At 39.6% G+C, this 12,468-nt stretch overlaps 2 protein-coding genes across 3 annotated transcripts; one reads left to right on the forward strand and one right to left on the reverse strand.

Annotated features, from left to right (window-relative positions):
- Window positions 1-620: 620 nt before the first annotated feature.
- haus2 (HAUS augmin like complex subunit 2) lies at window positions 621-4,049 on the reverse strand. Of its 2 annotated transcripts, none has more exons than XM_051949197.1 (7): window positions 3,924-4,049; window positions 3,460-3,546; window positions 2,679-2,777; window positions 2,233-2,302; window positions 1,417-1,544; window positions 975-1,083; window positions 621-800 (listed from the first exon to the last, which is right to left on the reverse strand). In XM_051949197.1, exons 2-7 carry the CDS (start codon window positions 3,544-3,546, stop codon window positions 772-774), a joined length of 522 nt encoding a protein of 173 aa, XP_051805157.1. In that variant the 5' UTR covers window positions 3,924-4,049; the 3' UTR covers window positions 621-771. The 2 variants fall into 2 exon arrangements, with proteins under 2 accessions (XP_051805157.1, XP_022076554.2); XM_022220862.2 differs by having other exon boundaries at window positions 1,417-1,549.
- A 983-nt stretch (window positions 4,050-5,032) lies between these two features.
- On the forward strand, window positions 5,033-12,080 carry lrrc57 (leucine rich repeat containing 57). Its single transcript, XM_051952780.1, has 6 exons — window positions 5,033-5,207; window positions 6,030-6,316; window positions 7,410-7,545; window positions 7,616-7,884; window positions 8,435-8,620; window positions 9,001-12,080. The coding sequence occupies exons 2-6, from the start codon at window positions 6,233-6,235 to the stop codon at window positions 9,040-9,042; spliced, it is 717 nt and encodes a 238-aa protein (XP_051808740.1). The 5' UTR covers window positions 5,033-5,207; window positions 6,030-6,232; the 3' UTR covers window positions 9,043-12,080.
- The last annotated feature ends 388 nt before the right edge of the window (window positions 12,081-12,468 follow it).

The raw sequence follows: 12,468 nt of genomic DNA on the forward strand, positions 1-12,468 counted from the left end.
TCATGTGAATCTGCCCAGGCGTTTTTGAGTTATCTTGCTAACAGACAGACGGACACACAAACGCTGGGTGTCACATAACCTCCTTGGCTGAGGTAATGACCAAAAAATGAAGGAAAGACAAAAACGAGACAAAAAATGACTATCTGCATTTGGTACAATTTTGGGCTGGACAATAAATAAATAGATAAATAATTGAGCACCAATTTACATAAATCTTTCCATGTTACAAAATTATGTGTAACCAACAAACTACAATGATTAAAGGGAATTAGCTTTTCCTTCACAATTTTTAATTAATTTTAAGAAATTTAAATGAGACAGAAGACTAAGTTGATGAAAAACACATTGTCAATCCCTCTAATCACAGTAATGTTTAATGTTGTATTTAAATAGTTAATTGATTTATTTAGCTGATGGGAAGAAACAACGATTCCATCAGTTTAATGATTATTTTATTCCACTCTAACTTTCCTCGTCTCAAACTGAACCCTTCGGACAGCACAGCTCTGAAGGAGGAAATATTTCAGCTCTTATTTTGAAACTCCAGACAGAAACTGAACTGATTTAATGATGACGGCTGGATTTTAATAATTAGGAGTCGATCAATAATCAGCCAGAGATTAATATTTAGTAGATTTATTCACATTTATTACAAACATCTATTAAAATACAGTCTATGAGGATGATGATGATGAAGGGTCACTGAGCTGGCTGCTGCCCAACATCTTCCATCGGAGGATCTGATTGGACAGAGTTTCTATTTCAGCAGCTTCAGCCAGCAGCAGGGTGATTGAGGAGTCCTGAGAGAGAGAGAGAGAGAGAGAGAGAGAGAGAGAGAGAGAGAGAGAGAGAGAGAGAGATGAACGGGTGAGACTAGAAACCAGCACAGACTGGTTCACATACTGGATCAGACACTGGTCCAGCTGGTCCAGAGATGAAACATTACTGGTTTCCTGTGAGGTCATGTGACTGACCAGCTGACTGAGGTGTTCCCTGGTGGAGGTCCAGCTGTGGGCGGAGCTTAACTTCTCCTCCAGAGTCTCTATGAAGTCCATCATCAGCTTCACCGAGTCCACCGCAGACCTGGAACACAGAACAGATCAGTAAGGACCAGAGCAGACCAGAAAGGACCAGAACAGACCAGTACAGATCAATAAGGACCAGTGTAGACCAGTAAGGACTAGAAAAACCAACACAGACTAGAAAAAAAAACTGTACAGACTAATAAAGACCAGCACAGACCAGTAAAGAAGACTACACACCAGTAAGGACCAAAACAGACCAGTAAGGACCACTACAGACATTCAAACGGGATTATGCTGATTGTGGATCTGGTCAGGATTTTGGCTCATTTAGATCTGGTCTCAGCCTGGTCTCTGCTGCTGGAGGCGGCGTTGCCATGGTGACGGCTGTTACCTGTGCAGGTGAGCAGGAAGCGGCAGGTTGGTCTGAGCCAGCGGCTTCATCAGTCTCTGTCTGAGACTCTTCTGCTCCTTCAGGACGTCCTGCAGGTGAGAGGACAACATCTGGAGCAGCCGGAACCTCTGGGCTGCAGGACAAGCACACCTGCATCAGACTTTTCAAAATAAAAGGTGTAGACTGAAGACTGAGACCCAAATAAATCTACATTTCTAATGTACACATTTTTATAAATGTGTAAATTAGAAATCTGTATTACTGTAAATTAGTAATTACAAATATGTAATTTATAAATGTGTAAATCATAAAAGCACAATTATGAATCTTTATAATACATTTATAAAAGTGTGAAATAAAAATTTCCAAATATAAATCTGTAAGTGATAATTCTGTAAATGTTAAATCTGTAATTTATATATCAGTAGATTTTAAAATTTTCATTGTAAATTTGTAATTCTAAAGCAAATTTTACATCTGTAGACGTAAAATAATTAGTAAATTATAAGTATACAATTTATAAATCTGTAAAAGAATATTTTAAATGCAGAAATGATAAATCTGGGGTTATGATTCTATGAATTCTGAAGGACATATCGGACTGTTCAGGTGTCAGCTTAGCATAAACTGCATGAAGTGTTTGAAAACGGAAGAGGATCTAAGACAGCGCCCTGTGGAACACCACAGTCATCTATCAACTATAAATTGTGTGTTCCTTCAGTTTTATTTGTCAAAATAAACGCACTAGACTCTCTCTAACCTCCTGATAATAACTAAATTAAAGACGTCCAAAAGCTGGAGGCGACAGAAACTGACCGAGGTGGAAGCTGTGAGCGACGTCGGCACTCTGATGGTCGACTCTCAGCAGCTCCAACTGCAGCTGCAGCTGAAACAAACATCAGATTTAACCAGAATAAATGTTCACAGGACGTTTCAACACAAGTACAGTCTGAGGCAAAAGTAAAAACAGACTCAGATTCATCAAACCAAACGTCTGAGTCACACTGAGATGTTACAGGTCAGTTTGAAACATGAGAGAAAAACCTCAGACGTCGACAAATGGAAGAATTTTACAGGAAAAGAATCCAGAAACTTCAGCAAGTTGATGTCAGAGATAGTGGACATTTAAACGGAGATGTTAGTTCTGCTTCTGATGCAATAGAAGAATATTACATCTGTTTTTATTTTCATTCAGGAAATACTGAATACTGATTATTTGAAGTTCATAGAAACACATAAAGTGACATCAGACTGAAACTCACCTCGTCCAGCTGTTTCTGCTTCATGATTCGCTGCTCAGCCTCCTGCACCTGAGGGGAAAAGGCGGGGCTTCGGTTGGAGGAGGCAGAGTCTATTTCCTCCTGAGGAAAGGTAGAGACAGAAGAGAGACGTCCAGGTGAGACACTTCAACCAGAATGTTGCAGAACAGCACCGATTACAGGACGTTAATGATATCACAACTATGTTTTTATAATTAACTAGAATGTTTAAGCAGGTATTCATGAAGTCTTTATCCAGAACTTTAAGCTTCAAGCAGGTGTGGATGAAACCAAACATCTGGACTCCCAGATGTGGACTGAAGGAACAGGAAGAGTTTAAAGTCTGACTAAATCACAGCTTCAGATCTGTGGAACCTTTAGTCTGACATTCATATGTTTCTTTTTTTTTTTAACAAAATAAAGTTCTACAGATTTAAGACTTTGTATTTGTGTGCAAACAGACAGTTTAGATCAGGGGTGTCAAACAAAAGCCAAAACCGGCCTCCAGAGGCCAATTAAATTAGTTCAACTGGTCTCCACTGCAGATCAAACTGGGCTGAATGTGGTCCTGAACTAAGTTGAGTTTGACACTTCTGGTCTCGACACACTGGAATTCTTGGGCAGGTCATTCTTGGAGTCGAGTATAAACACTGAATCAAAACAGGAAATATACATTTCTAAAATGCTCTACAGGGGTTACAAAAGATCAAATACAAAAATATGATAAAGAGAGAGGAAACCAGGTAGAAGTGTGACCTCCATTAACCCAACATGATGTCCTCACCTGAGACACAGCTCCTACAGAGACACACCTGGACAGCAGGCTGGCAGCTGGAGTCACTGAGAACGGAGACATGTCCCACCGATGCATCTGAATCACACAAACAAACTGGAATAAATCACGTTTCATTTCCATTCACTTCTTTAACAGCAGAATCAACAGGTCAGTGGAGTAGAATAAGAGTACATAAAATTACAACTTGTCGCTCTGTAACATATGCCGAAGTGAAGAGGAGGTCCGGAAGAACCTGAATCTAGTTGGATTTTCTTCTGGTAAGTCTAATTATTAAAACAGAGCTCGAGTGAACTTGAATTTGGGTCATTTTTAAACGCGGTTCAGCGACAAGCTAACAGAAAGAACAGTGAAATCTTTCTCAAAATTACTCAACTTCTAGTCAAACATCGCCTCCATTAAACCTACTGTCAGTTAAAAATCCGTCCGTTTAGTTAATTCAGTGTTTTTCTTACCGTTTAAACCGTAAAATCTCCACCGGACACCGAACGGACCGACCAGACTTCAGCTAAACCCGCCCTTCGGTTTGTTTAGCCTCCGCTCTTCTTCTACTGAAATATCCAGCAGCTCCAACACTGCCGGCTGCAGCAGCGCCTCTCAGGACACCAGGAGAACTGAACCTTAGCCAACAGCACCGTCCATCCCATAGATATGTATATCTATGGTCCATCCATCCATCCATCCTCTATCCATCCACCCATCCTCTATACACCGTTTTATCCTCACTAGGGTCGCGGTCTTACATATTTTATGTTGAAAACCCCTGAAACATCTGTAACTTAGACTTAGATGCCTTTATCAAATAAATCAGATAATCGGTTTAATGTACAGTTTATAACTTTTTAATACTTTCTTATTCTGTATGAATGACGCAAAAGTAGGGGATGTGCTTTTCTGTTTTGTTGCATTTTTCAACCCTCCTGTTTTCTTCATATACAGGCACCAAAAAATATTGTTTCCTTGTCTGAAAAAATCTAAAAATTCAGGAAAAAAATTCCAAAAATTCCTTAAAAGTTTCCCTTAAAAGTTTTATTTAAAAAAAAATCCTCAAATCTGGCAAGAAATAAAAATATAAAAGTAAAATAAATATAAATTGTAAATATTTTCAAAAAATGAAAAAAATTCTTCCAAAAAAATCATAAAAGTATCTCAAATGATTACATATATATCTGTAAAAGTTCAAATGCTTTCTTTAAGAATATTTGGAAAAAATAAACTAAAATCCAGAGAAATAGAATAAAAAAAAATTAATCAAGGATCAAGGTTCTTTATTGTCATTCCATTTCTACAACTAAACATTGCTGGCATTTTTTATAAAACAACAGTATAACAAACAGTTTTATAAAAACAGTATTAGAAAATAAAAAAACATAATATTAAAAAAGTGTAAATATTATGTTACTTTCATGTTATAGATGTTGCAGTTGTATTTATGCACATATAAATTAAATATATGATAAATACTTGTATATATTTTAATCAAGATACATAAAAAATGCATTATTTTGTGTAAGATTATTATTGCTTCTCCAGTGGCGCATGCCCAGAGGAGTGCTGTGTTCCCATTGGCCTATCGAGGTGACGTCACAGAGCCTGTCTGTAGGGAAGCAGGGTGGCTACTTTCTGCTGCTCTTCCTCACTTTAACTTAAATTCACTAATTTTTTATCAGGAGACGTTTCTTCAGACGACATTTAACCGACCAGAACGAGAAGCTGCACGTTGTTTCCGCTCCGAATCGGTAAGTCAAACCAAGCTGTTAGCTGGTTGTAGCAGTTGCTAGCAGGCTAACGGCTCCCAGCTAGTTTGTCCGTTGGGATTACATGGACGCTAACGGTGGTGCTAACGCTGCTGTTTGTGCCTCAACATGTCTCAGGTGCTAATCTCAGGAGAACTAACGGCTTCAGGTTATTATCCGCTGATGATCCCGTTCAGTCAGCTGATCTAGTTTTTATTAAACACACAGAAGCCGAACTGTTTGCTTCATAAACACACAACAAACACACAAACATCAAAGACTTTCTCACCATCAGAACAGAAAATCATTTCATCTGCTCAACTAAATATGAGTTATTTAACCAGTTTTACAAGTTGTCAGCAGTTAATTTTTCTATCCAGGTGGTTCCAGGTTAGCTGGTTGGTTTGTTGAACTCCTGTGTTTACAGTTTCTGTTGACTTAATAAGTGTTTTAAGCAATCCACGTTGTGTGTTCTTCATCACTGTTTACTCTGTAATTTTACTTGTCAGGTTTGCTATTAAGTAGTTGGTGCATGTCAGTGCAAAGTTGTGACAACAGCTGCAGTGATTGATCAATTAGCTGTCAACTATTAAACTGATCACCAGCTATTTTTTAGAATCCATTGACCAGTTTGAGTAGATTTAAATTTTGAAAAGTGAAATCTCCCAGATTGCTGCTTTGTAGATGTGACATCCATTCATTATCTACACACCATTTAATCCTCATTAGGGTCGCCTCCTCAGACGTGTCCGGTGTATTTATATCAGTGAGTGGATGATGGTGTTCTGCTTCAGGGACTCAGACGAGGGTCTTTTTGTCCTGCAGGGATTTCACCGTCTGATCTCATTAACAACCACAGAAGAAGAGGAGGAGGAAGAGCTGGTAAAGCTGATTCACCATCACCAGTCAGTTGGACATGAACTCTGCCCTACTGCTGTAGACTGAGGACAGACAGGAGGACAGACAGGAGGACAGACAGGAGGACAGACAGGAGGACAGACAGGAGGACAGACAGGAATCAGTTCCAGATGGGAAACAGCGCACTGAAGTCTCACCTGGAAACCTCCCAGAAGACGGGAGTGTTTCAGCTGATGGGAAAAGGCCTGCCGGAGGTGAGATCACTGTGTTTACTGTTCAACACTGAGGAGACACAAACAGACACACAGTCTGTTCACAACTGCAGCTCTGCACGTTATATTTATTGTAGGTTCAGTTTCAAAAGGATAAAATCAGTCTGCGCTTAGTGACACGGTCAGAGATGAATAAAAACTGTTAAATGGATATAAGGTGTGATCCTCAAATGTTGACTCATCACTTAGTAAATAGTTGGTGATTAATGGAAGGGTTTTTGTTCAGATATACAGAGTCAATAAAAAGTATTCAACCTTCTGTGGTCTGGTGAAACCAAACTGGAGATTTTTGTCCATCAGACTAGACGCTGTGTTTGATACAAACCAAACTCTGAACATCATCACAAACACATCATCCCCACCATGAAGCACGGCGGTGGCAGCATCATGATTTATGTAATTTCCTGTGAAACAGCCAAATTAAATTGGTCTGAACACAGTGTTGTAAAGCAATAAAAAGGGAAAACTTCAAAGGGGTGAAATTTTTGATTGGCGCTGTAAAAACATTTAAAGTGATTGAAAGTTACTCACAGCGTTTGTTTTTATGAATCAGCTCTGTTTACTTTTCTCCCAATAAAAACACATTTTACTGTTCTGTAGCTAAATGATCATTAAAGGTTATTATGAACACCTTTAGAGTCACACTGAGCAGCTCTACACTCATTTGAGAAGTTTCTGCGGTACATTATTCAGAAACATGATGCTGCTGTTTAAGTGGTGGTGAGTGGGTTATACTGTAAAGTGTCCCTAGTATTTTGTCCACCCCATTAGTATCCATATTAGTCATCAGGATGAAAGCATTAAACTATCAGATTTCACTGATGCAGGAAGAAAAACAGACCATCTTTAGAAACATCTTTCTGGATTTGATCACTGCTCAAACAGTAACGTTCTTGTTTTCTGTTGATCATCTGAAGAATTAATCGACTAATTCTTGATGCTCGAGTTGGAAATAAAGAGAAATGTGAAGCAGAAGTCATAGTTTCAGAACCAGGATGGACAAACACCCGGTTTAATGTCTCTGGTTCTGTTTTAATATCAGAACATTCTGCAGCTGAGTTCGTTTCTGTTTCAGTTTCCAGAGGAGCTCCAGAGACTCACGGCCAACCTGAGGACGGTCGATCTGTCCGGGAACAAGATCGAGGTTCTTCCCGCCGCCGTCGGGAACTTCCTGCAGCTGAAGAGTCTGACGATGAACTCCAACAAGCTGAGTGAGTGTTTGACCATGTTCTCAATCAGTCCAGAACCTTCAGACCCGTAACGCTGCGGTTCTGTCCTCAGCTGCGATCCCCGCCGAGATCGGGAAGCTGAAGAAGCTGGAGACCCTGAGTCTGAACGGGAACCGGATCCAGCAGCTCCCCCCCACTCTGGGCCAGCTCAAAGCCCTGCGGACCCTCAGCCTGGCCGGGAACCAGATCTCAGAGTTCCCCTCCGGACTGGGAAACCTGAGGCAACTGGACCTGTTGGACCTGTCCCGAAACCAGATCCACATCATCCCTGCAGAGGTGTCTGAGCTGCAGGCCATCGAGATCAACCTCAACCAGAACCAGGTAACCCAGAACCAGGTCTCACAGTCCTAATGAACAAACAAAGGGACTGTAGAACCAGAACCATGTACACCAAAAATAGGTCTTTGAATTCTTACTGATAGAGTCAGGTACTGTAGAACCAGAACCAGGTCTTACAGTTTTAACTCATGAAGACAAGTGTGGTAGAACCAGAACCAGGTATCCAGGTACCCTAGAACCAATCCTTACCGTCCTTATTACCAAAGACGGGCAGAACCAAAACCAGGCAGCCAGGTACTCTAAAATGAGTTCTCACAGACAAGGACTATAGCACCAGAATCAGGTAGCTAGGTAGACTGTAGAACCAGAACCATGAACACCAGAACTAGATCTTTGAATCCTTGCAAACAAAGACAGGAACTACAGAACCACTTATTATAGTCCTAATTACCAAAGACGGCTACTATAAAATCAAAACCAGGTATCTCAGTCCTCAGTAAGAAAAACCGGCACCATAGAACCAGAACCAGGTCAGTCAGAGGAAGGCAGTGATCCAGATGTTGTAGTGACCCGGTTTCCTCCTCTGGTCCAGATCTCGGTGCTGTCGGCGGAGATCTCCCGGTGTCCCCGTCTGAAGGTTCTCCGTCTGGAGGAGAACTGTCTGGAACTGTCCTCCATCCCCAAGTCCATCCTGACCGAGTCCCAGGTGTCTCTGTTCTCCCTGGAGGGAAACCTGTTCGAGGTCAAGAACCTCCGAGACCTGGACGGATACGACAAGGTGAGAACCAGCTTCTGTACCGCCATGTTCTGAGCCGGAGTCTGGTGTCCCTAATGGTTTCTGTTGGTCACTGCTGGTTTTGAACAAACATTCTCTCATGGTCTGTGTTGGTATCTAATGGTCTGTGTTGGTCTCTAATGGTCTCTAATGGTCTGTGTTGGTATCTAATGGTCTGTGTTGGTCTCTAATGGTCTCTAATGGTCTGTGTTGGTATCTAATGGTCTCTAATGGTCTGTGTTGGTATCTAATGGTCTGTGTTGGTCTCTAATTGTCTCTAATGGTCTGTGTTGGTCTCTAATGGTCTCTAATGGTCTGTGTCAGTCTGTAAGGTCTCTATTATTCTCTAGTTGTCCCTAATGGTCTCTGTTGTCCCTCTTCAGTACATGGAGCGATTCACAGCCACCAAGAAGAAGTTTGCTTGAAGACCCCCCCATGATGAGTCCAGACCTACAAGTCCAGTTGGAGGCGGAGTCACGTCAAGCCCCGCCTCCTCCCCGCACCACTCACAGCTGCTTCTTCTTCTGCTGCTAAAACCAGACTCCAGACCGCCAGGACAGTCCTCCACAAAGACCTGGACCTGCAGAGACCACGTGGGTCCACATGGAGACAGGCAGAGACTCCGACAAGTTCAGCACCACAGAAGAAGAAGGAGGCTTCACTAAAACTTTATCGTTCACTCCACGGTGGACGGAAACATTCAGCTCTCACAGCAGCTTCCATCCAGCAGAAACGACGTCGGACCGGACTGTTCATACACAGAAATACGGCAAAATACTTAAGAAGTCACAGAAATACTGCAAAACTACTTCAGAAAATACACAAAATATTACAAAAAATAGTAATGAAATACAACAACGGAAATAAAACACCATTTTGCCAAGTACCACACAAATTAAACAGGTCTGACCTTTCACAGATAATGCTGCAAAAATACTTAAAACATAAAACAAAAATGCACAGATATAAAATAGAAAACTGCTAAATACTGTAGAAATTAAAGAATGTACTTCCATAATGCAAAATCCACAGAAATCAAGCAGCATGCTGCAAAATACTACAAAAATCAAATAAATACAACAAAAATTATGTCAAACATTTCAAATACTTACAGAATGCTGCAAAGAATGCTTCAAAATGCCACAGAAATATAATAAAAATCTTCAAAATTCCACAAAAATGTGCCGAAAATCAAATGAAATGCTCCCAAAAATCGAACTAAATACAACAAAAGTTAAGTAAAATATTGCAAAATACTTCAGAAATCTGTTAAAATATTTAACACAAGGGTAGAAATCTGATTAGAGGACTTGTTTTAAAGATGATTCTGATTGACTTTAGATTAATCTGTTGATTCTTGATTCTGTGGTTATGTCTTCCAGCCCCTGTCTGAGCTTTTATTGAACTCTCCGGTAGAATATTCCGTTAACGCGTCTTTTAATAAATATTTTGATGTTATTTATCGTTTTTAAAGCTGCATGAGAGCTGTAGATTCATCCTCTGCTTCTCCAGGCTAATTATTGATCTTTGATTGTTATTAACTGTCAGACAACGTTCATCTGTTTAAATACGACGACGGCTCTGCTAAGCTAGGCTAGTTAGCATTTAGCAGCTAGCTTTGTCTGTTACTGTCTTTTAATCTGCTCCAATTTCAGATTCTTTCTATTTTATGTGAATACATTCTTCAGGACAAAGTGACTAAATTACCGGTAGCTAAGCTAACAGCTAGCCACAGCTAGCCTGGGTGCGACGTAGCACTGTTCACTGCTGTTGAGATGATTTGCTGCAGTTTGTTTGTTTACTTGAAGGTTTTTTTTGTTTTCCTCAGTATTTCTTTCTTCCTGTTCCTGACTAACTGAGCGACTGTTCTGTAAAAACGGATCTTTAGTGAATGAAGTCTGGTGGACTGAAGAGAACCTCAGGTTGATGGAAACTCATCAAATTTTAAAAATTACTTCAAAATATTACAGAATGCTTTAAAATACCACACACATCAGAGAGAAATCAAACAAAATAGAAATTACAATGTAATCTGTTGAACCTGAACGATTTTAATCTGCTGGATGCAGGAAAGTAACATAATTAAAAATGAATTTATTCATAAATGTTCACGTAACAGTGTTTAAATACGACGGTGGCTCTGCTAAGCTAAACTAATTAGCATTGAGGAGCTAGCTTGGTCTGCTGCTGTGTTTTAATCTGCTCCAATTTCATATTCTTATATATGTAAATAAACTCTTCAAGACAAAGTGGCCATATTAGCGGTGCTAAGCTAACAGCTAGCCTCAGCTAGCCTGTGTGTTATGTAGCACTGTTCACTGCTGTTGAGACATTTTCCTGCAGTTTGTTTGTTTACTTGAAGGGGTTTTTTTCAGTTTTCCTCAGCATTTCTTTCTTTCTTCCTGTTCCTGACTGTTCTGTAAAAACTGATCTTTTGTTAATGAAGTCTGGTGGACTGAAGGAACCTCAGGTTAAAGGAAACTCATCTGAAATCTACTTTATTCTTTTTAAAATGGTGACTTCAACTACAATGTAATCAAATATTTAAAAAAATACTTCAGACATATTACAGAATGATTCAAAATACCACAGAAATTTAATGAAACTCTCAAAATACCACAAAAATCTGACAGAAATCAAACTAAATACAATCTAAGTGTTAAATACAACGGCGGCTCTGCTAAGCTAGGCTAGTTAGCATTTAGCAGCTAGATTTGTCTGCTGCTGTGTTTTATTCTGCTCTGATTTCAGATTCTAATTTATGTGAATAAACTCTTCAGGACAAAGTGGCAAAATTAGCTGTAGCTAAGCTAACAGCTAGCCTCAGCAGCCTGAGTGCTAACATAGCACTGTTCACTGATGTTGAGACATTTTCCTGCAGTTTGTTTGAAGGTTATTTCCTCAGTATTTCTTTCTTTTCTTGACAAACTGAGCGACTGTTCTGTAAAAATGGATCTTCTGTGGACTGAAGGAACGTCAGATTGATGGAAACTCATCTGAAATCTTCTGTATTCGTCCTTAAATGGTGACTTCATGAGTTATTGACATTAATTTTTTAACACAGTTTCCTTCCTGCTGCTTATTTTTCCTGTTTTGAACTGAAGTTTCACAACAGTTTTTCTGCTTTTCTTCTTCTTCAGTCACTTTAATCGCTGTAAATGTTGCACAGAGTTCAGTTTGCAGACGAAGGATCAGAACTTCAGTATTTTTTTCCCCGTTATTATTATTAAACACTAACTCTGCATGTTGAAATGTTCAGATGTGGAGCTTCGCCTTTATTTAATTCTCTTTAAAAGAACTTTAATATTCTGCTGATGAGCTTTTTATGAAGTTGTGACTAAAAATGTAAATATTTACAATAAACTGCACATTTTTCATCCCAGTAACCTGAAACGGACGCTGTCAGATCCACGTTTTATTAAAATAAATAAAAATTAAATAATAAAATGAAATAAACACCAAACTCGTGTATTTCTGTGTGGCTGCGTGAAGTTTTAATACTTTCTACTGCAGTAAAGTATTCGAGTCCTTCTGGAATAGCGGGGAGGCTCCACCTGAGCTCTGATGTCACCAGCAGGTGGCTGTCATGCGCAGTGACTCCGCTCACACTTTCTCCACATTCCACTGGGATTCAGAGGATTGTTGTTGTGAAGCTCGAAAAAATGAGAGCTGCACTTCCGGTTTCAGGCTTTAATCTAACGGCTGAAGTTTAACCACCTCCAAAGACATTAAAAACATTTTTTTTATTAAATATAGTAAATCTTAAAAAATCCCAATAAAATTAGCTAAACTGATTCAAAAATGTTATAAGAACAGCAAATTAATAAAATATAGTAATTAAGTGGTGACTG

Source organism: Acanthochromis polyacanthus, chromosome 1 (assembly GCF_021347895.1).
Source record: "Acanthochromis polyacanthus isolate Apoly-LR-REF ecotype Palm Island chromosome 1, KAUST_Apoly_ChrSc, whole genome shotgun sequence".
Lineage (NCBI taxonomy): Eukaryota > Metazoa > Chordata > Actinopteri > Pomacentridae > Acanthochromis > Acanthochromis polyacanthus.

Excerpts from the sequence above, each read along its gene's own strand:
- haus2 (XM_022220862.2), bottom strand. The coding sequence starts at position 3,546 with ATGCATCGGTGGGACATGTCTCCGTTCTCAGTGACTCCAGCTGCCAGC. Across the intron at positions 1,084-1,416 it reads CTTCCTGCTCACCTGCACAG|GTCTGCGGTGGACTCGGTGA; the intron begins GTAACAGCCGTC and ends TCTGTGTTCCAG. Across the intron at positions 801-974 it reads GGGAACACCTCAGTCAGCTG|GACTCCTCAATCACCCTGCT; the intron begins GTCAGTCACATG and ends TCTCTCTCTCAG.
- lrrc57 (XM_051952780.1), top strand. The coding sequence starts at position 6,233 with ATGGGAAACAGCGCACTGAAGTCTCACCTGGAAACCTCCCAGAAGACG. Across the intron at positions 7,546-7,615 it reads GATGAACTCCAACAAGCTGA|CTGCGATCCCCGCCGAGATC; the intron begins GTGAGTGTTTGA and ends TTCTGTCCTCAG. Across the intron at positions 7,885-8,434 it reads TCAACCTCAACCAGAACCAG|ATCTCGGTGCTGTCGGCGGA; the intron begins GTAACCCAGAAC and ends CCTCTGGTCCAG.